Source organism: Colias eurytheme, chromosome 13, assembly GCF_061535395.1.
Source record: "Colias eurytheme isolate Ceu_HAF_F1 chromosome 13, ilColEury1 Martin Lab GWU primary, whole genome shotgun sequence".
In the NCBI taxonomy this organism is placed as follows: domain Eukaryota; kingdom Metazoa; phylum Arthropoda; class Insecta; order Lepidoptera; family Pieridae; genus Colias; species Colias eurytheme.
Genome location: NC_142992.1, coordinates 7,693,287 through 7,716,669, shown reverse-complemented (window position 1 = coordinate 7,716,669; position 23,383 = coordinate 7,693,287). Strand labels below are relative to the sequence as shown.

The 23,383-nt window shown below is 32.5% G+C and overlaps 3 protein-coding genes across 3 annotated transcripts in view; 1 reads left to right on the top strand and 2 right to left on the bottom strand.

Moving 5' to 3' along the window:
• Positions 1-23,383, bottom strand: part of S6KL (ribosomal protein S6 kinase like) — a 53,628-nt gene that overhangs the window by 28,739 nt on the left and 1,506 nt on the right. Inside the window, exons 4-7 of the mRNA XM_090108593.1 lie at positions 22,147-22,270; positions 20,237-20,344; positions 19,287-19,445; positions 14,309-14,397 (exon numbers count right to left, since the gene is read on the bottom strand). Of these exons, the coding sequence (XP_089964719.1) occupies positions 14,309-14,397; positions 19,287-19,445; positions 20,237-20,344; positions 22,147-22,270 (480 nt within the window). The remainder of the gene's footprint in view (positions 1-14,308; positions 14,398-19,286; positions 19,446-20,236; positions 20,345-22,146; positions 22,271-23,383) is intronic.
• bnb (bangles and beads) lies at positions 1,449-11,573 on the top strand. The gene is made up of 2 exons (XM_090108594.1): positions 1,449-1,590; positions 10,122-11,573. The coding sequence occupies exon 2, from the start codon at positions 10,123-10,125 to the stop codon at positions 11,302-11,304; it is 1,182 nt and encodes a 393-aa protein (XP_089964720.1). The 5' UTR covers positions 1,449-1,590; position 10,122; the 3' UTR covers positions 11,305-11,573.
• Atg101 (autophagy-related protein 101) lies at positions 15,695-18,940 on the bottom strand. The gene has a single exon (XM_090108595.1). The coding sequence runs from the start codon at positions 18,796-18,798 to the stop codon at positions 18,130-18,132; it is 669 nt and encodes a 222-aa protein (XP_089964721.1). The 5' UTR covers positions 18,799-18,940; the 3' UTR covers positions 15,695-18,129.

Genomic DNA, 23,383 nt, shown 5'->3' with positions numbered 1-23,383 from the left:
ATGAGAAACTTTTTTCGAAACAAGCATCTGAATATTACTAGAACAACGGATGATCAGACCTTTTGTTTTTATACACAAAGAGAAATGAGAACATACCGTCTGATTATACGTATGGCATATGACCCATAAGCATACTCTACAATTAGTTGTGAAAAACGAATTGACTAATAGCACAAAATGGTTTTTATACCTGAACTAGATTAAATTCATTATCAGATAGACAGAAAAAAAAATTAACACCACATTACAATGAAAGCAAAAATATGCTACTTTTAAGGTAGTAATGCGTTAAATAAAGTATGATGAAGTGATGAAGTGATCTCATTTCCCCACAGGAAGTTGTTTAAAAATACGGTAAACTTATAATTAATCAGTTTATGAATGTGATATAGAAACCAGCTAATAACGTCCTATTGAATCATTAATTTTTTCTCGAAAATTTTACGTCAACCTCAAAAAGTGTAACAAACAAACAAATCATTTTAGCTCTATGATCATTAGAAATAGAGCAGGATCTTTAACGTGTGAATTTTATAAAAAAGCAAAGACATGATATTTATGAAGACACTCATGAAACTTTTTCTTACCATGATTACAAAAACTGTATATAGTAACAATTACAATAACAACTTCTTCAGTAGGTACCAAGTTCGATTCGTGACCGAATCCGAATAGAGTATATAGTCCAATTTCGCGAATATGAAAACTATTTTATAAGGCTGTGAGTCAATGCAAATTTCAATTACATATACGATAAATAATAATGACTGCACTTCCATCTCTTTTCCTTAAAGCAGTAAACAAAATAATTATCTAATTACGTTACAAATAATATTTTTTTCCTAATTAGAAAAGAAATAGAATAAATAAATAGTTAGAATCTCTATTAATTTGGCTCTACCTCAAAATACCCAAACAATTAATGATAAGAAATACATAATTGAATACTATTATTATAGTTATTTATTACCAAAATTAATATCGAATAAATATACAACTAATTAAAGTCAACAGGATAGTTAATCTGAACAAAAGAAGTCCTCCTTGTACTGATTATATTATAAAAAATTAATAAATCTAAGAGTTATTCCTTAAAAATGTCCACAATATTTACAAAATAATATAAAGGTACATACATACATACGTAAAAAACATTTAATATTAAAATAAATTATTTTATGCTATATTTTAGCAAGATGAAAATATTATAAACATTTAAGTCGCCCTAAAATGAGTTCAATACCATTTTAAACCAACACCAACACCAATATGCATAAATCGATGCGCACTACTAGATAGAAATATCGAAATCATTACTTCAAATTAAGAGTCCGAGTCCTTATTTACTTAGATACACCTAAAGATGCGCCGTTGCAAGCATAATATAAAGATGTACATGCCCCATGTAGAGGCCGAGTCAACGCGCCTAAACTCCCTAGCTATATAAACAGGCGCATTATCAAACCACCACCAATACATTGCCGGTCGTCACAGCGTCCGTACATACAGCCAATTTTTTTTATAAATTTCTTTTTGTGCCAGTGCTTCTGGAAAGTTCATCTTGTTTATCACAGGATCCAATTTTATTAGGTAAGTCTCATTCCCGACGGACCCTTTTCCGTCCTTTCGTTTCAAGATAGTTTTGCCTAGTCCCTTCATTATTTTTTGTAAAAATTTACTTTTAAATATTTTATCTATTTGTTTTAAATATCATATTTTTAAAGTTGTTTAACAATAACTGTAGATATTTTTTTTTTCTTAGTTTTCCTGTAAATTCAAATTTTCTATGTGATCTATTCAAATATTTTTAAATCTCAACAATTTGAACATTAAAGGATTAAAATAAACTTAAAAAAATAATAATAGATAAACATAGGTATGATAAAAATTTAAATATAGAACATAAGATCAATCTCGAACTAAATGGAACAGACAATAAAAAATGAAAAAGGAGTATTCACGCAAGGTTGGCTACACAATGCCCCGTCCTCCGCACAAAGCCGTCGGGATATAACAAAACACCCGCGCCCAGTTCCTGATGATGAGCAATTTGCACATACGCTTCAATGATTTTAAATCAAATAACCTTTCGATGCATAAAATGTCAAACATTCTACCTCGAATCTTTTCACGTATCTATTCAAATCTAATGGAATGCCATAAATCAAATAATTATATGCAACCATAACAGCAACATGGCCGTAAATATTGTGTAGCAACTTTTCCCAGCACAATCAAGGTTGAAACCATGCATACTTTAAGAGCTTCTTAACCTCAGTTAATTTATTTTGTTTGATAGATTTCAATAAGAATTTGCAAGATAAAGCAGACTCACATAATGCTCAGAGGAAGATTTCAAATGGCTAACGTCTACCATATTTGTACAATACATTCCCTTTAACCTTTCGAGTAGGTACATACTTGACTATGAACGGTAAAATTGAATGAATAATATTTCAATTCACTTTATAACCGCACGATTAACCTTACAATAACATTTAACTAATATATGCATAACTTGATAAGAAAAAGTTTCGTAATATCTAGATTAAATTTTTAACTTGCGAGAAATACGCAATTATTAACCGCAATTTACATAACTTTAAATTGACAGGTAAAACATTTGTAAACAAAGTACTTGGCGTACAATTCGAATTTAAAAATAATCTGATGAGATGAATAAAAAATTAAAAATAGTCTTTACATTTAGATCTAATTAATTGACTCTAAATAATGAACTTCCAGAAATAACAGACCTTGTAGGAAATAGACAACAGTTATTTGCGCAGAATTAATAGAATTCCACAATAGATTCGTTTAGTCTCGTAAGCTACTTTCAAAAGTATGCAAAATAACGAACAAGGCATTGCTACAATAATCATTCGGAATTGCAGGTTTATTCATAGTTAGGTCGTGGCCGGCCAGGGCCACCTGCACTCGCGTTATATCTTAAGTATTTATCTACCCTTCAAGGAACTATTATTTACTATAGATGCACATTGCATGCTGTATAATTTGCGTTCTTCTATGCGTATTAGGCACAAGAACATGCGCATCCAATTTTACCATGACTAATGTTTACTTGTAAAAATAACTATAAATCTTTGATTCGTTATCTTAGCATAATAGTTATGACTATTTGTTAAATTTAATTTTTTTACAAATTCATTGAATAATTTGAGATTAATATTTTTGAAGAAACTTTAATTCCATTAAAATAAAAGTAAATTTCAGACTTTCAGTGCATTATAAATATAACATATCCCATAGTATCATCTGAAAACCATTTTTAACACAAACAAGTCTTGTATTATTTAATCCTATAAACAATTAATACCCCTTGACCAGTCCAGACGCGGTTAAAAACGTAATTAACGTCTCACTTTAGTACTAAATGACCCCGCAATCTGTGTGGAGCGAAACAAAACTTCGATAAAAACAGTGCGCCAATCAAGCCTACCGCGACTCACACACGCGTGATGGGAACCAAGACTAATCGTTTTCATGACTCAACTCCACAACGGCTAATTAAAATTGAAAAAAAAAACGTAGAAAACACTTATAAATTACCCTTCAATCAAAAGCTTAAACAAAAGGTACCTAAACTGATGATTTATATAAATCAATGCCTAATTTCTATCCATGTAACATATTCTAAAACTTCGGTAATATATGGTCCTGTGGTCATATTCTAAAGATCTGCCCTAACTAAAAAGTACATAATTCAGAAGCAAGAATATTATTTTCAAATTCTGAGTGACTCAAAAGCGAGCACGTTTATGGTCACGAGTTTAGAACCAAGATCACGGTCATGATGTGTTTTAAATTGCACAGTCGTGGTCAAATCTTTCCCGCATATAAACTAGATGTGACGTTTATAACCAACCTGTCCAATGTATGACGCATGCGCAAAATCACTTGCGCATTACCTATATGTTATTATTATTAAATATAGCGTAGATTTTACTTTATTTCCTTATAATATATAATTGTATTTTACTTTGTTTTCAACAACAAAAATTGCATAACTGAGATAAACAACGTAAGACTCTGTTTCGATTAACATTGACATTGTTGCAACTATTTGCCTACATGCAGTTGGTCATTATTTCATGAAATCAATATTTCCGTTCGTGCCAGCCACCGGCTTATGCACAAGAGGTAAATTAGATCCGATACTAGAAGCTCCGCAAGGTTACTTGCCGCCTCAATTATCCAACATAATGATAACAATTTTCACGGATCATGGATATTTAGTGAAGCTAAAAACAATAGCTTCAATTCTTCAAAGGAGTCTTTTTACCGGACACGGACAGACAAGGTTAACGTGTCATAAAAATTTACGTCGTTAAGAACTGAAACAGATTTAATAATTGCCATCAAGTTGTATCTACGTAAGAGCTTTCTAATAGATTTTTAGTAGTTTTATTTTAATGTAATACTGAATGTATTATTTGTCAATTTTGTAAGCTGAACAAAGTTTTCAGACCGTAGAGGCTACATGACCTTTTGTATTATGTACAAAATTACATGATCACACTTATTGTATGAATAATCAATTGATTCATTGCTTGATTTCATTTTATTTCATAACGGACGAAACGTGTATATTGATGTAAATAACGCACTATTGAGAATTCTCTAATGTTTTTATACATAAGTACCAATTCAATATAAAGATAATGATTCGATAAAAGAAACCAACCAAAGGAAACATAAAATCAATAATGTGAGGCAATTTTAAATACGATATTAAAACTGTAGATGCAGAGAAAACAATTGTACGTTATTCAGTAAATATTTGAGTTTCAATAAACTCATTGATATATCCCGCACATCGACTTTACCTTTTGCAACATCTCATTGCATAAAACCTTTTCAATCTTTTTCAATCGTTGAACTTAAATGACTTTGATAAAATAATAAACGATCTTCAGAAGCAGTAGTATATTACATAAGCCCACGGCTGGAAAAATGGGCACATTTGTTGACATTTCACACTTGCCCAACCGGTCCGTTATTTAGCCTCCGAAAGCTCTTCCGCTGGCATTGACCTAAGGCTTAGCTAGACCAACATTTACTTTACGATGTACCGTTAACACTTCCTATCGATAATCGTCTGGATAGCGTTATTCATAATTCTGGTAGAATTTATATTACATTAACGTGATCGCATTTAAGATTTCATTTTAATTATAGGCCAGCTTCGGGCCACAATTCCTACTGGTGGTAAGTAACGTTTGTGGTGACCCCGTGCTAGTTGTCCATTGTACATAATATTTATTGTATCGCTGGTCTTTTATGTAGCTAGTTGTGGTTGTCCAATGTTGTCAATTTGAATGAGATAAAAATGTCTGATTTAAAACATGTTGTTATATTTATAAGGAGCTGACTTAAGAAAAGCCGATGTTTTAAAATTGGTTCTAAGAAAACGATGTCTCAGGTGAATTTAAGAAACAAGTTAATTGGGTTTTCTTTACCCTATTCAAGCGAAAAATTATAGCAAAAAAGCTTGGACTAGCCTTTGTAAGATATTCTTTAATCGCCAGCCTCCCTTTCATCAAAACTTTCCTTATATTTAGCTACTCCGCTTTGTCAACCCACACTATTTGATTACCCTCCTTTGTTACCTACTTGAGCAATGGCAAAATAGCATAGTTCATAAACAAAAGGAACAGTTAATATGTACATATATATTGTCCAAGCAGTAGATAATAAAATGAGTGTTTCATTTATTCTTTAAATTATTTTTTTACTAAAAACTGACAATAATAAATGTTGTATAATTAATGGAGTTTATTTGCTACTAAAGCTTGAAAATGAAAATGAAAAATATATTTATTTCATACACACAATTTTCAAATACAGAAAGTGGATGAGTCCTCCTAGTAAGTTTACAAAAACCTGTTTAAAGCTTATTTCGATTTTAATGTTTTTGGCTGTATTGTAATAGAGTAGCTCTAGAATAATTTTCCATCGCAGTATCGTCTTGAAAATAAAAACAGTATGTGAAGCAATAAAAATCGATTAGTTACGAACGAAGTATAAATCTAGCCATCGGTTAGCCATATTTCCACCGTCATTAATACAAATTAGAAAAAGTGTTATAAGTTCTCTATTATGCAGAGTTTCAAGATACCTACCAATATGTTACAAAACAACTAATGGTCTATATGTGGAACAGTGTATATTCCCCTATCTAAGCGAGAAAATTTCCCGTTGTCATTGATTTATCCGAATGAGATAATAGGATCGATCCTCGGTCCCAATGCAGCGACAATGAACCGTGGGTCGAACGTTGCACAATCGGCTCTTGAATAACGGGTTTCGAAATGTAACAAGCTCTTCACATCGACGTTACAATATAACATTGTAGGTCCAGTTTATATCGCTCGGAATACCCCACGAAAGTAATTATAGCTTATAAGGACGCGACCTGCTTGCTGCATCGAAAATTGGCATCATTATAAAACATTAACGGCACATTGGCCTTAGTTTTTTCAATTTGAGCAATTTGATGAGATGTATTAGAAATTATAATTCAAACGCGATATTACTGCCTCATAATTGGTTCAAATCTATAATCGCATTCAATTTTGGAGAAGATAACTCAAACGTTAGTGTAAATGATATTCAACGGGTGAACCGGCCAGCCTTTTATGCATTGAAAATGTAAATTGTGAAAAAAATCAATGTCTGGGTCAATCTAGACGGTCGCGCCTTAAAATTTATACATTCTCTGTACGCGCAGAAAACGTGCGAATTTTAATGGCACATTGCAATTTAATGTAAGTTATTCAGTGATGAATGGCTGTGTATATCGGAATAATGATGCAAGAGTCGTGTCCCTGCATCTCCTGTGAACTCGTCAAAGAATTACAATAACTTTCCCAAGCTTTAAGCTTACGATATTCGATAAGTCGACATGTTTAGCGTAATAAAATGCAAGAACTAAGAAGCATAATAATTACTATATCTTCTGATCAGGCTTTGCGTGAGTAATGTAAAAATAAAGCTTCTTATTGTCAAATGGATTAATATTGTAATTTATTCTTGGAAACAAATGACGAATACCAATTTAAAATGCTTTGCAACGAGTCTACTACGATGATATGCGTATATCCTGTGTTGTATTGAGTTGATGATAATCCATGGGAACTGCGCCGTACTTTTTGCGTTGTTCGTGGTAAATGCATGGTAAAAAGTTTATAATAATAAAATTGTCATTACGTGCTTCACGAGTATGATTTCTTGATATGACATGGACGTCGGAGCTTACCGGTGACATGATAAATACTTAATTGAGCTATCAGATAGTCACGACCTAGAGTCACTGATGGTTGAGATAACTTACCGTGATGGAGACATCGAATTATCCTTATTAATATAATAATATGTAATAGACGCAACCGATGCTAATTCATGCGGTAGCATACGCATCACAATTGAATTGTGACTCTTTTATTATTTTAATAAGGTCATATGTATGTATTAGCATCCGTCGGTTTCGCAAAAGTATTAAATGATGGAATACTATTGATATTATAATTACATTAGCCGCAAGGCCTTGTAGCTGACGAAACCTTATAAGGCTTACGGGGACCGCAGTGTTGTAATGTTAATCTATTGAATATACACGAGTACCGTGTCTCATAATGGCAACAAAAACGTGTCATCGTGTTAAAATATTTAATAACCACGTCGAATCGTAAAATTAATCCTGAAAAGAAGATTTGAATATCGCGTCGCTCGTATAGAATTACAAGCATACTCGATTTCGTAATAAGCGCAAAGAGACAAATCCTACAAGGCCTACAAAATCAGGTTATCAAATGGAAAGCCTATTCAGAAACCATTCAAACACGTTCAGACCTAGTTAAATTGCATTAATATCGTGACAATAGCAAACTGGGCAAAAAGCGGAGGTAATGTGAAGAAAACCTAACTATAGATTACAGATATAAATAGAGCAAGACCTAAAAGATAACTTCGTTTGTATATATTCAAAGGTTAATTATAAACAGCAGGGGGTGTCACGTGCTAAGCCCTGCAAAGTCGACCAGTGGGATCGCCGGCATATTTTTTTGATTGGCGCAATGAACAGCATGCGCCAATCAAATCGGATTCAATTGAAAGATTGCTCAAATGTGTGGGAAGATTACTTGCCTTGTCCAGACCACGCCGAGGATATCCTTCCAAAAAATTACTCACAAACAAATAACTCAAACGATCCGAATGGAATACTACATTTAGTCGTATTGAAAACCAGTGCATTATAAATCAAAAGCAAAGAGATGATCGAGATATTTTATCGTGGTAGAGGCAATGGCCGCTGATGTGGATACGAAACTCGTTTTGCAAACTTGATAAATGCTTTTATTTTTTTCTGTTCTATTGGATATTTAAAAAAAATAATACGTAGGTACTCTACTTCGTTATTTTTTATACAATTTTATTATATGAACATTAACGTTGTTTCAAAGGACTAAGTTAGAAAATAATTATTTCATCTTTAACAATAGCTGGCATAATGGGAAAAACTGGAATTATCATTAAGAAATGAAACTTAACCTTTAGATATTATACAGTCCACTATCTAGTAGATGCAGGCAGCAAGCTCGTAAAAAAGACTATGCCATCGTAGGTATGCATAATGACAAAACTCGAATTCATAAAAGACAAAAAAGATTCAGTTAAGAACGAGTCAAGCGAGTAATTACGACAACCCAGTAAGAAAACAATTATGAAACATATTACGTATTGAACTTGAAACGCAATAAATCAGAATAAAATGTTATATTCTGTACGGTTTATTTACCAAATATTGATTAATTGCGTACATAACTGTTCTATGTTGACACGAAGTTTCAATATAAATATTGCATTCGTAGTAGCATTATGGCGGCTGCAAGCTAGTATTGATTTAAAGGTGTAAGCAATACGTATTTATAGATCGAAAGAGGTTTGAATGGAATACAGTACACAACCTTTGACGTCAATTGGAAATAGCCAGAATCGATTAAATTAAGTCTCTTAAGTTAGTGCTACCAGTGAATCATTCATACGATAGCATCTCTGCATTCGGCTTGCCGATTCCATACAATGAGTCGATTAAAATTCACATAATGTACCTTGGACGTCTCGCCGGATCATCCATATTACAAACGCGCGTTTCGCATCCTGCCTAGCACGCGCTAGGAACTGTCCACAATGAAAGCTTCGCGTCCATTCATCTATTTATACGTCTAGAAACATCCACGTATTTGACCAACGTTTGCCTGCATAATGACTTATTTTAAACTATTGGCTTTTTATAAAGAACCTACGTCCTTCACGAACGAAAGCGATTAGTGGTTTATTCGTAGCTCCATTTTTTTATATTGATTAACGTGAAATGCATTATGTTCAAGCGAAAAATTTGCAGCAATCGCTAATTTGCAGTAGCATAATAATAATCACTATATAATATAATATAAGCATATTATAGCGATTATTTGCCTGGTCATTAAAAAAAGCTTAAAAAGGAAGTTGGAGCTAAAAATAAGCGACATGCCTGTTAACTATCATTATTTTCAAACGTCTATATACATGTAAAGAGGGACTAGAGCAGGTTTACGCTATAATTACCACGTCGAAGGATGTTACGATCTATTTGTGGAGTGGCGCCAGACTACATTCCAACAGGACCTGGGACATCCAGTTAACGCTTTACTATATACCTACTGTTTAAAAATAACTTCTTCGCTTCTAAGGCATTAAGATTTAAGAGCTTTGAACATACACTTATTTAGATTCGGGACGTTATATTATTTTACCAGAGTAGATATTAAAGTTGAACTTAAAACTTTCCAAAGCTATCTCATTACCCACTTTCACAAATAGCCGACATCCTGCTCATACATGTCAACTTTTAATTCAATTGAACTAGACGATAGGCACTCGCCCCCAGCATGTCGGGCCCTTATATTATCCAACCTTAATTGAAAAATTGCGATGAACGTTAAGCTCGGAGGCGGCGCGTAACATTGGCCTTACCGCACTCACGATTCATATACGTGCGTTTAAATTTAAAACATCGGCATAGTTGTAATAAATACCTAACAATTTAAATATTTTTACAGGATGAAGGTGCTGATTGTTTGTCTGGCCTTAGTGGCTGTGAGCCTCGCCATGCCCGTCGCAGAAGATAAGCCAGATGTGCCAGTCGCACCAGTTGCTGCAGCGGAAATTAAGAGTGGGGAAGAAAAAGTTCAGAACGATGCACAGCCAGCGGTTCCAGAAGCAAAGAAAGAAGAGCCAGTACCTGAAGAAAAAGAAGCAAGCGCACCTATTGACGCAGAAGCCAAGAGCGCACCTTCTCCCATTGAAGCCGCTGTAGATTCCAAACCTGCAAAAGAGGACGATAAAGAATCTAAGAAAGAGGAAATTCCACAGGTAAAATCAGAAGAACCAGCTAAAGACGCCGCCCCTTCAGAAGAAAAACCACAACAAAAAAGTGAAAGCCCTGAAGCCGAATCCAAACCAGAGTCGAAACCTGAAGAATCACAAGCGAAAGTAGAAGAAGTTGCACCAGCCGTTAAATCTGTGACTGTTGATGAAGCAATTGACGTTGTTAGCGCAATTAAAAACCCAGCTGCAGTAGCTGATGATGTTGTTGACCTGGCCGCAATCAACCCTATTTCTGAAAGTCAGCCTGCCGTCTCTACCAAGTCAGCGGAACCTGAAGAGAAAAAAGATGAATCACCAGAATCTGAAGTCGCTGCTAAAAGTGAAAACGTCGAAGAAGCCAAACCCGTTGAACTGAAACCTGAAGAGAAGAAAGAAGAACCTGCTGCAAAATCACCCGTTCCTGAAGCACCAGTTGAACCCAAATCTAGCGATGCTGGAGTAGCCGCTGATTCGCCACGCGTAGTTCGTGATGCTGTGGACGAAAAACCAACAAGCGCTGATGCTGCCAAGGTGGAAACAAAATCTGCTGATGTTGCCAACGCCGAAGATAAGCAAGCTGAGATACCTGCGATTTCTGTCAAATCTGCCGATTCCAGTGAAGAATCAAAGGAAAAAGAGGAAAAAGTTGAAGATAAAAAAGACGACGCACCAAAGGAAAAAGCAGCACCCATTGAACCTGCACAGCCAAAAGAAGAAAGCGAGAAGAAACCCGAATTGAAAGAAACTGCTTTACCTTTAAATGCCTCTACTAAAGACAGTTCTGAGGAAAGCTCAGAAAGTTCTGAAACAAGCAAAGACTCGTCAGAGGTTAGCGCTGAAAAAACTGAAAAGTCGAGCGCTCCTACCTCCTCTTAGATAAGCAAAACTCCAGAGGCGGTAGGCGTGTGTCGACAGAAACTCCCTCGACACGCGCCCTCCGCCAGCAAGAGGCAAATTGCCCTATGCAGTGCGTTTGTGATGGGTTCCCGTTTCCGCCGGCTGCGATCGGAAAAACGCGTGAATGTCAGACTAGTTAGAGACTTATTTAAATAGTAGAAACTGAAGAACCTAAGTTGTAATTATTTTCAAATAAATTATCGAATTTCCGGTACTATAAGTAATAAATAAATACGTTTTTTACATAATGTTTTATTTGATACCCTAAAATAAACTTCAAACATTTTTTAATAAGTTAATTTAATTAATTAAAATATATAGTGTAAAAGTTAATCAAATAAAGAATAGCAAATTGAAACACAATAATTATTCGTTAGTATCATACTATAGATAGGTATACAGGTAAATTAGCTTGGAAAAATTTTTGCGTTTGTAGTAGTGTATGGTCAGCATATATATAAGGGATTTTAAATTAAACTATATGTGTTTCTCCTCTGAAAAATATGAGACTTTATTTTAATATTTGCACATTTAACATACATATAACTTTTACATTAACAATGTTACTAAAATGAAAAATTTAATAACCTGAAAAAGAAACGACATTTAAAGTTTAATTCTTTAGTTTGAGAAGTCAAAGGCTTGCCTCGACCATGTTTTAACACTGGAGCCATTTTGAATTAACAATATAAAGTTACAACACTTACACACAAATTAAACACTAGTTATGGCCTTCATACAAAACTGCTGAATACGCCGTTCGCACGGGAATAGAATGTGGATGCGATTTCCCTTAGTTAGCATCCAAGCTTACGTCTTTATAATGATTAAACTGTATAAATTCATTCTTTAACTCCGGTCTGTATCGTGCAGACATGGGTGTAAAAGTCTCATTTTAGCTATTAAATGTAGTTTTTAAGTACATCTGAGTTTTCATTTGGGGCCTCCGGCTGCGGGACATGTAATTCACTTCAATAAATATTATAACAATAATAACAAATAATAACAACAATCAACAAATACAAAATTTATCAATTAAACTACGTACATAACTCAGAATACAGAACAAACAATAATATATTATTGTTTGTTCTGTATTCTGTATTATATAAACAATAATTATAACAATAATAAACAGTTTGTTCTGTATTCTGAGGTACATAATAATTATAATTTTTGAATGAAATGTTCTAACGGTACCAAACGACTGCACGTGGCACCTGCGGACAGCGTAAACTGGTTTATTCTGGTTTCGTGCGTGTTTCCACTTTCCACTATCAAGTGACGATTTATTTATTTGTTTTGTTTCGTAATTATTATGGTCAAATATTAATTATGAAACAAATTATTATGGACACGTCACACGATATTTTTTTGTTTCACGGTAGTCGCCTTGTCGTTTGCTCAAGGACGTAAAATTGAATGATATATATATTTTTTTTATAAAGTCAAAACCATTTTCTTTCAAATAAAAACTTGTTTTTATTGAAAACAAATGTGATGCTAGGAATAAGTATAAAATTAAATAGTAATGTTAGGATATCGAAACATTTTTGTATAGGCCAGAACGATATAGTGGAAACGCGCTCTAAGATCTGAGTAATATACACACCACTACATATGCAAAAATTTCTCCAAGCTAATTTACCTGTAGTCGATTATCTTCACTATTTAGGTAATACCTATTTCGTTAAAGAAAAAAATCATTCACATTAAATGTTACTTTTCATCATAGAAGATCTTCGTCTAACGGTGCATTTACATCTAACGAACATAGAGCTAGAGCAAGAGCATTCTTTCGTGATGTTTTAGTGTAGTCGTAAACTCGTATTCAGTGTTATTCAGTATTAGACTATATTCGAACGCTCTAACAACGAACGAATGCTCTACGGCTGTTTACACTAAATAGTTTGACATAGCGGGGTTAGAATGAGCATTCGCTCGTTTGATCTAAATGCACCGTAATATAATTTGAGTTACGCAAAAGACATAGATAAATGTCTCTAACACATATATATTATATACCATGCTTTGAATTGTAAATTTTATACAAAAACACTTGCCGTATCTCGTATGTCCATTGATTGGGGACATAATATTTGTAACAAACAAGCTAATGATAATAAGTTATTTATTATTAATAACAAGTATATAGTAGCCATTCCAACTTGATGTAAAATAAATATGGCTCTTTTTAGAGTTAATGTTAGGCTAAAGCGTATGTAAGGCGTACGTTTGTTACTCTTTCACGCAAAAACGACTGAACAGGTTTTGATGATACTTTGCAGTGATGTATGTAGTACCTTATTTACAAGAAGTACATAAAAAAATCGCGCCCAAAGAAGTCGGTTACAAACATACAAACATACAGGTGAAGCTAATATAAAGCGTGTAATAAGGCTTACCTATAGAAATTTATACCGATTATTTACGAGGCGCCCATCAATTCTTGGCGAAAATCTCAATTATCTCCGATAAGTTAAGTATAAGCTATAGATTTATAAACATTGAAGAACTATAAACAACAAGATTCATAATCGGCTATACAGGGTGAAAGGTAAAACGTTTGACGAATTTAGACAGGAGCTTCTACTCATGAAACTGAACAACTTTTGTTCTACAACTTTGCTGAATTCGTAGAAAAAAATTTGGACTTTGTATGGAAATCGGTCAGCTGATTAGCGAAGTTAAAAAACTATAGTTTAATAACTATATTTCCAAAATATAAGATAAGATAATTTATTTATAAGTACATAGAAGTAAATTCGTGGGAACAAGTTTCTTCCAGTGACCAGTGGTACATTTTACTCCTAAGGCTAAAAAATTATGGCCCGACTATTGGTACCGCTCGTTAGGACATTCTACCTACTGCACGCGTAGGCAGAGGCATTCTGGGCAATTTTGTTGTTTATTCTACGTGAACGTTTAAACATCTATAGCTTAAGACACTTGAATTACAAAAGTATAAACAAATTGTACTCACTTCTCCTGTTAGCATTCTACATGTCAGCACGCCAAGCGACCACCAATCCACAGCATGCCCATACGGTTCCCTCTGTAGGATCTCAGGAGCTGATAACAAAGGAAAAACAAATCAATAATAAAATGCCTTCGAGTTGTATGAAAAGTTATTGTAATTACCACTTTCATACTTCTGATAGAAGCAAAATTAAGACTTTTTATTAATAGGATAAAGGGAGTATTAAAAAGCATTAAATACAGTAGGTACCTAACTACTATACATATTAAATTTAACAGACAGGATTTCTTTGAACTATGAATATGATATAATAAAAAAACAGTAACTTTGAATAAGCTATTACGTCAACAGACATTTTTTCATGAACACTTTTGAATTTATAAATTCATTGAATGAGGAAAAAGCAAGGATGCTAATAATTATCCTATTAATATTATAAATGTGAAAGTTTGTATGGATGTTTGTTACTCTTTCACGCAAAAACTACTGAACCGATTACAATGAATTTTAGCACACATATAGAGGGTAACTTGGATTAACACATAGGATAGGTTTTATCCCGGAAATCCCACGGGAAAGCCGCGGGCGGAAAGCTAGTACTTTATAATACTCCTTTTATTTAAAAGCAAAGAACATATCCCATTCACACTTCTTGTGCTCTACGCAACATGCATTCCTCCATTCACACAAATTACTTAATTAAAAATATATAATAAAATGATTTATATATTTACGTTCATGGTAGGAAATTTCTTGCTGCAGTGAGCACACGAAGTCATTTGGTGTCTTCAGTTCACATGTCACAAATATATTTAAGTTTTCATGCGTTATTTAAACTTATAACAAAGGCAGAAACTTCAATTCCTCTGTGCACTAGTATTTACTATTGTATATGTATTAAATTAATTTGTATTGAATCTCCTAATACGCAGTGGACAGTTTTCTGGTATTATAGTTTTCTCAAACACGCTGATACCTTAAAAATTATTTTCGTAAATATATTATGTAGAGATTAGTCAGAGAAGACCCAACTGATCATTGTTATTTAATAGCAAGTTGAAAATTTGAATAATATTATAATGATATTATTTATAATAATATTTGTTCAACATTTGTTTGATATTGTTAGTAGTGATTGGTTCAGTATTCACATACAGTTTCTCTAACAATAGAAGGAATAAAGTAATTGTTTTCTATTCTATAATATGTCTGATATCAGTTTAGAATAAACTATAGATGGCTATTTTCTTGGATAAAAAAATAATTCTGGATATCTCAATAGTAAACATACTGCTAATATTCGATTTCCAAATTAATTTTAACTGCATTAAAAAAACCAACATCAAATTGGGGTATAAAAAGGTTTATCTTGTAAATAAAATACTTCAATAATACTTCATCATTTATTCACATATTTATATAAATTATCACAAGACTAATGTTCCTGCTTTTGAACTGATACATCACAACATATACTATCTCATACCACATACATACAAATATATAACAGCCATACATAATAAGTCATAACATATTTAAGTAAGGCCATAGCTAGGTGCTCCTATATACAACGTGCGACGTAAACATTTAAACGAGGCACACGATTAAGGTATCTTTAGAATAAAATATATTGTCTCACCACCAAATTCAATTTGAATTAAGTTTTAAAACATTCGTAAGGTACTCACTGATATGAATTTATATTAATTTTCCATTTCTTTCTTACTCCAAGCTTTATCAATAACACAATACAAGCAATTTTAGGTCGTTATTATTGTTTATTCGTTTCTTAATTTTAAACCTGCAATAACGTCCCAATCATATTTATGAAATTTATTTTCGATGTTACACACTATCAAAAAAGTCAAAAAGGGTCTACATAATACGAAATGGAGTAAAAAAGCAATAGAAGCGACAAACCAATTGCAATGGTCGAATTATCATCGCAAGGTACAGCCTTCTCTTTGGTGATAATTAGTCAATAAAATATAATAGACGTATAGGAAAACTATGATTCAATCGAGATGCGAATAAACTACAGCTAGTTACAAAATGAGGTAGGAAAGTAAATAATTATAAGTTCATGGATGGATTCATTGTACATGGAAACATCGAGGGGATTTGAGGACCATGCGTCATCTTTTTAAAATAAAACTGATTAACGGATACAATTATTCTTTGTATGTATGTCAAGTTGGAATTAAACTTGTTTGTAAATTAATGCGTCAGTAACTAAAATATTATGTTATTTCTAAGATATTCTTTTCCCCAGACACCTTAATCAAAAATGTCTGATATTCCATGTCATAGGTAAAACTGTTTTCTGTTAAATTTTTAAATGGACAAACATTTAATGAAATAGTAAGTATTATTTTTAATTTATCGTCATAATTGTGTTAGCTAGCTAGAAAAATAGAATTAAGCCTATGGATTTTGTTACGAGTAGAAAATAAAGACTAAGATTAGCTAGACATTTATATCTAACATTACGACAAAATTTCACTGTTTCGGAACACACGATCATTTTTTTTTATATTTTATCTTTTTTCTACACTAACATACTATCCATGCACCATCTTAAATTAAATTATTTTCAAATTATCCAAGTATATATATCACACTGATTTAAAATAAAATATTCTAGTATTAATATTTCGAAATTCTACAATTTACAAAACACTAAGCAGAATGTTAGTATCATAAAGCTCTCAAATTTCTAACCATATGAAGAATAATTTGAATGAGAAAATCTTTACATTAATATATTAAAATATAAATATTTACATTTATGTACACATTTTTAAAATGTAATTGTAGGCTTTTTATTAAATTTAATTATATACTACATTTATAAAATGAAAATAGCCCTTCTAATTATACAATTCGAATCGCATGGGCCTCTAGCATCATTACAAAGTTATTAGAATTATAAATTGTTATTCAACGTCTATACTACATCACACTGTGTTACATTACACTCGAATCCTGAAGGATCCTCTAATATATAATACTCTTAATAACGATTAAAGGCTCTAATGTGTATTCAAATGAAGTATAAGTCGATTTTAAAATTAATACCTGTATGTACATTATTAGTATTACGTTTACATCTAAAATTACATGTCGTGAATCATGGCTTAATTTACTTCGCATATAAACTTATTTAAAGTAAGTGAGACAGTCGAATATAAACACAAGTGGACACTTCAACCAGCTTTCACAGTTACGTGACTATTGCTTGATTAAGCCTAAACACAACAAAAACATATACGTCTACCGAATTAAAAAAAATATACACACGTCAATTGTCAAACAAATTATAACACGAAACTAAAGGACAAGTTAAAAATAAATAATTTAATAAACTTGCATTTTAATTGTAATGACTAAGTACATTTACAATAATATAAATAAAATATAGCAATATTTCACAGATATAGCTTTATTACCTTAAAACCTTATTAACAATTTTTGACGAAAACAATTGCACGTTCAAGAATAAATTCTTCACAAAATAATATAAGATTTAATTCTTTCATAGCCCAAAATTTCGTTTCACACGGTAGTCATAAATCGATTACGCCTTATATCGATATATCACAAAAATCGAGTGAATAATCGAAGATTTCTATTTCTCAAGTAGAGAGCGAGGTCTCGTCTTTATTAATAACAATTGCACGAACAAATTTAGAATGAACTTAAACAAATGTGACTAAATCTAAGCGTTTGAACAGCATCGATCAACAATACAATGGCAATGAGACGAACGGCGTCGTTCGTGCAATCGCGAATAATTGGACGCAGCCACACCACGTTATCGACGATCACAAAGACAACGTATCTCTAATAAGTTTACGAACTGTATTGCCAACCGTGTTAGATTCAGTTTCGGGTAATTTATATTTAATCGCGAATAGATACGGCTGGATATCCGGGTAGGAAGTATCGAAGATGAGATCGGCGTCCGACCGGTTGGGCATCTTGGGCACGTACTCGTGTCGGTTAATTATTTCAGTGATAAAAACAATTTGATCCTGGAGCATTTCGACGACGCTTTCGTGTTTACTGTGCATATCTTGGTCGTTGCCGGACTCCGTGAGTTCGCAACTGACCCGCCATATCTCCCAGGGGACCGGCACGTACGTGGGTAAGAACCACCTCGTTCGATGTTTCTGGAAGAATTCGAGGCTGATCTCGCCCTTGGCCGGGGACGGTCGGCCGTCCAACGCGCGGAGGAGCTTAGAGAATATGGAGATCTCTCTCTTAATTCTGCGCACTAGGGTTTCGGACGCGCAGCAAACGTACGTGAAGTCGATGAAGTCGCAATCGACGTCCACATAGTTGACGGTCCGTATGGAGTAGCTCTCCTCGTTGTTGTAAGTGAATTTCCCGCTCGAGCGGTGGAAGAGAACCGTGTGGAATATGCTAGCGACTACTTCGTCCACTTGGCTACCGTCCATGGCGATTTCGAAGTTGAAATCGCGGGCGTTCATCTTGCCGGCGTCAGTGGCGAGCCGCGCGCATACTAATCGCTCCTACTGACATAATCACTTAAATGTGCCGGTTTACAAGAGGGTAGAGTGAAGAGAGTGTTCGCGGACCGAGGAAGCCGTGTATTGAGCCATGTCAATTTAACAGAGCACAAATCAAATCCCACACTGCAATGGAAAATGATCGTTTTAGTTGCGCTCTATAAGATATAATATGTATGTCTGTTGTGTTTAAATCACGTTCTAGGGATATTCTTTTTTACAAAAAATACAATTTGCGCTAAAGAAATGTAGTCTATAATTGTTGCTCGACAATATAACATGCTACACTAGTAACAATTGAGAATTTTCTATATCCTACAAACTACATTATCAACGTAAATGTTGTATTAAACAATTGTAATATTCCCAACCAAATTTAGACCCCAATCTATATGTAGACAAAATGCCAATAAAAAATGTATAACAAAATAAATCAAGTATCAACTCACCCATATATTTAAGTGTGCCACAGAGCGTAGTCGTCCGCGACCCGACAGACAACCACTTAGACAAGCCAAAGTCTATCAACTTAATGTTATAATCTTCATCCAATAAAATATTCTCTGGCTTTAAATCTCGATATATTATGCCCGCGTTATGTAAAAAATCTGTAATTACAATTATCATGTTAATAAGTGCTTAAGTATATTGTTAGTAATTGGATGATTATTATATGGTAATCATTAAAAGACTTCTTTGTTTGCATGATTATTCAATATTTTAATATAGTTTTTTTATAATGTCTGTATCAGAAATATAAAGAAACAATTCTGGAACTAAATGATGTGTCAAAATTAATGAATAAATGTAAATATTTAAAACGCGACTTATTAGATATATGTATTTCTTAACATGAAACCGCGAGTTGTCTTAATTTTTTTGAAGGTTCTTTTTTTGTTTCAACATTCATGACTCAGTACCTAAGACAGCTATAAATATATATAAAATCATTAAATATGCCGGAAATCACCCACAGGGGCATGAAGTACATGAAAAAAGGCCATCAATATTAAAATATCGGGATAACAAATACAAGGAAGGCGCAGTATATTATGCCAAATTAGGTCAATGTAATCAAGATTATGTAATTTGAAACAGTCACACATTTAAGTACGAAAATAGTCACGGCGTGCGCTATTTTATAATCTGAAATTATGATTGTAGAACCTGCGGGGCTTTTTGTTTAATACTTGCAATTCTCCTGGTTTCGTTTGATTTGAACACGGATGAAAATTAATAATAGATATAGGTTCAAATGTGTAAGTAGTAAGTACAATATCTTAAAATAAGATAAAGCAGAATATTTAATCCAGAAATCAAGGATGCTTTATAAACTTTAATGTGTCATATTTAGTTTAAGTCCAAGTACAAGTCTAAGAAAAATACATATTATACAAACCTAAAGCTATGGCAATTTCAGCAACAAAAACTTTAACAATATCCTCCGGTAACTTTCCACACTTATCTAGTAAAGCTAGCAGCTCTCCGCCGGGAATGTATTCTGAAACTGACAAAGAGAAAATAAATCAATGCTATGCAAATATTTAGAAACACCCAGAAATTCGATAAAGACAGAAAATCGTCAAATGAGGAACCATTTCCTAAAGTTTTTTCAATTAATCTCGATCGAACTATAAATGTGTAAACTGTTGAACAGTTAACTTTCGTTGTATGTACATATATTATATCAGCATGATAGGATATAATACTATGTGAGTATAAAAGACAAAAGCAATAATTTTTAAAAATTTGTTACAGCCAATATTGAACACAGTTCATTGACTAGCATACCTTAGGTACTTATAAGAGTCTTTTTTACCTATCAATATTTTGTACAACTGATTAAACAATTTATAAATGTACGCAAACATAGTACCTATTTTAACTCACCTATTTCATTCTATCATACGAAATTAAATTATTATAAAGAAGAATTAATATAAAAAAATTACTATTTGATTACACGGCCGTGTAATCACACATTAGCACCTAATAGATAAAAACTATAAGATAACCAGAATATAGAATAGAATAATTACTAATACCAATCTGTGTAAATAAACAACTTAACGTATCATAACATAATGTAAATTAGAAATGCAATTAATAAACGTTTCTTCGAAAGTGTAATTAATGAATCATTTACATTAATAACAATATTTATCAATAACCATAGAGTTGAAATTTCTATAAAAAATAAATTCAAGGACATCACTAAATAAATGCGTAGCAACCGAATCGAGCGACAATGACCTTCAACGGATTGAATTAAACGCAATCATAATGATATTTACGATGACCTAATGACACGTGGACATGACTCGACCCCATTTCGGAGTTACTAATATAATCGTCTAGTCGCGATAGGAATGATAACGCAGGAGCAACCACCTCCGCTAGTAGGTCAAATCGTATTAAACACCTAAAAGAGTTTTCGTTAGCAAGTTTCATTCGAATCTCCAAACAATACAAAAATAACGATTTAAAAATTCAAATGTCACGTGCGATTTTTTTTGCTCATGTTTTTTACAAAAAAAAAACTTCTCTATACATAAATTGCAAATTATTAAGATCGTTAATTAAACCAGCACAAAAACTTCAACACACATCGAGATTAAGTATGAATAAGCATATTGTAAACTAGAATGATTGAACATTTTAAAACACACTAAGCATAGACAACAAGATTCTTAAGACTTCTCGACTTTATACATTTCTATACAGCTTATATTGTAGACTGCAATTAACTAACTAATAGAACTTGATATTATTCACAAATAATTTAATAAGATAAATATGCCTATAAATTTGCTAATGGTCACTATATTCAGAAACAGATAAGTATTTGTATGATTATCATGACTCCCTCGAGTGACTTTGTTCATAATGAACTTTCAACTATTTGATATTCCAAATCAATAGCCTGCATAAGAACAGGATATCAACATCTTCAAATGTTGCACATTAGTTTTATTATCATTTTAGTGCATCTTGCTTCACTAATTAAGTTTATCAATATAGATTTAATATTGTGAAATTGTCTATTTCTCAGTGTCTAACAAATCACCAAAAATAATTGTAAATACACTCAAATGAGAACAAAGTTTTGCTAAAATAGATCTAAATGCATTAAATGAATAAATCAAAGTGGTATAGTTTTCTTTGATCCAATCACTATATTCGTATAAAATTAATATTTTGGGACAATGAAAGTATTATCTTGCAGTCATAATAATCATAAAATTGATAAGTAATATAATCATCCTAAGATTAAACATACTATCAACTAAATAAATACTCATAACTTACCAATATATAACCTTTTCTTAGTCTGCCAATGTGCAATTGCTCCAGCTATGAAGGTATGGTGGCCGACAACTGTTTGGATCCTTGTCTCTTCTTTCACTTGTTCAACTGCCCTTTCATGAACTAACTGTGAATGACAGAGTTGCTATTTTAATGGAGGTGTCAAAAATCAGTAATGGAGTACTGTAATACTAAATAAGTATCAACTGTTTGTTCCCCAAAACAATCCCCTATCAAATTAATTAATATTCAAGGACTTGCATAATTAAATATAGCTGGTCCTTTGTGTTCAAAATAAAATGTCTTTATATGGATATTTGCTTAATACATTATTTTCATTGAACAAATTATACAGTCAAATTTATTATCTTAATGCCATTGGGCATTGGCCTAGTGTGCTACATAACATAAAATGTGAGATTGCAGGTTTGTAGGGGGAATTTAATTATTTTTAAATGCACTCAGATAAACAGCTTAACTAAATATCATTGCATGTTAAGTTTGATATGTAAGGATGATTTATAACAGTAATTTTAAATTTTCATTGTAAAATTAGTCCTATAAACTAGCTAGCCCACAATAATTGTGAGTATTTACTTTCTATGAAATTGTTGCCATAATATTATTAGTTATTGCCATTATAATACTCAAAATAATTATTTCATTACATGTCTAAAATTTGTTAGAAACATGTAGGTACATGTTTTTCCTAATTTTCAATGGTATCAAAAAACAAACTGGTGCAAAATTTGATCCATAACAAACATGTAAATTAAAGTAGATTTTTTAAATCAATTTCCTTTTGACGCATTGTCCTTTGGGTACATTAAATTTTTTATAATCTACAATATTCAAATTAGCAAGTCATACTCATAATCCATATCAATGAAACATCTGCAGCAATATGTATTTATCTGCAGATTCAGAAAATTAAAAAAAATGAAATAATAGTCTGGTCTGGTGCTCTACGATGAATAAAAAATTAAGACAGTTTTCATCATCACAAGTTACCCAATATTTCACAACATGATGCAAAAATTATTCAAATCTAAACTTGATAAAACTAATAGAATTATTTTTAACAAAAACTCTTTAATAAGAATTAACAATAACTAAGATGGAATTGAAATTTGGATTGATTGTTATTTGCAGTGTGTAAGAACCAGTAGGTTGTTTCTTCTGTTATATTTATATCAATTCCATATACTTTACAGTAAAAAACTGATTATCCGAACGCTGA

What these genes read in the sequence shown, in the direction of transcription:
- Atg101 (XM_090108595.1), bottom strand. Translation starts at nt 18,798, where the DNA reads ATGAACGCCCGCGATTTCAACTTCGAAATCGCCATGGACGGTAGCCAA.
- bnb (XM_090108594.1), top strand. Translation starts at nt 10,123, where the DNA reads ATGAAGGTGCTGATTGTTTGTCTGGCCTTAGTGGCTGTGAGCCTCGCC.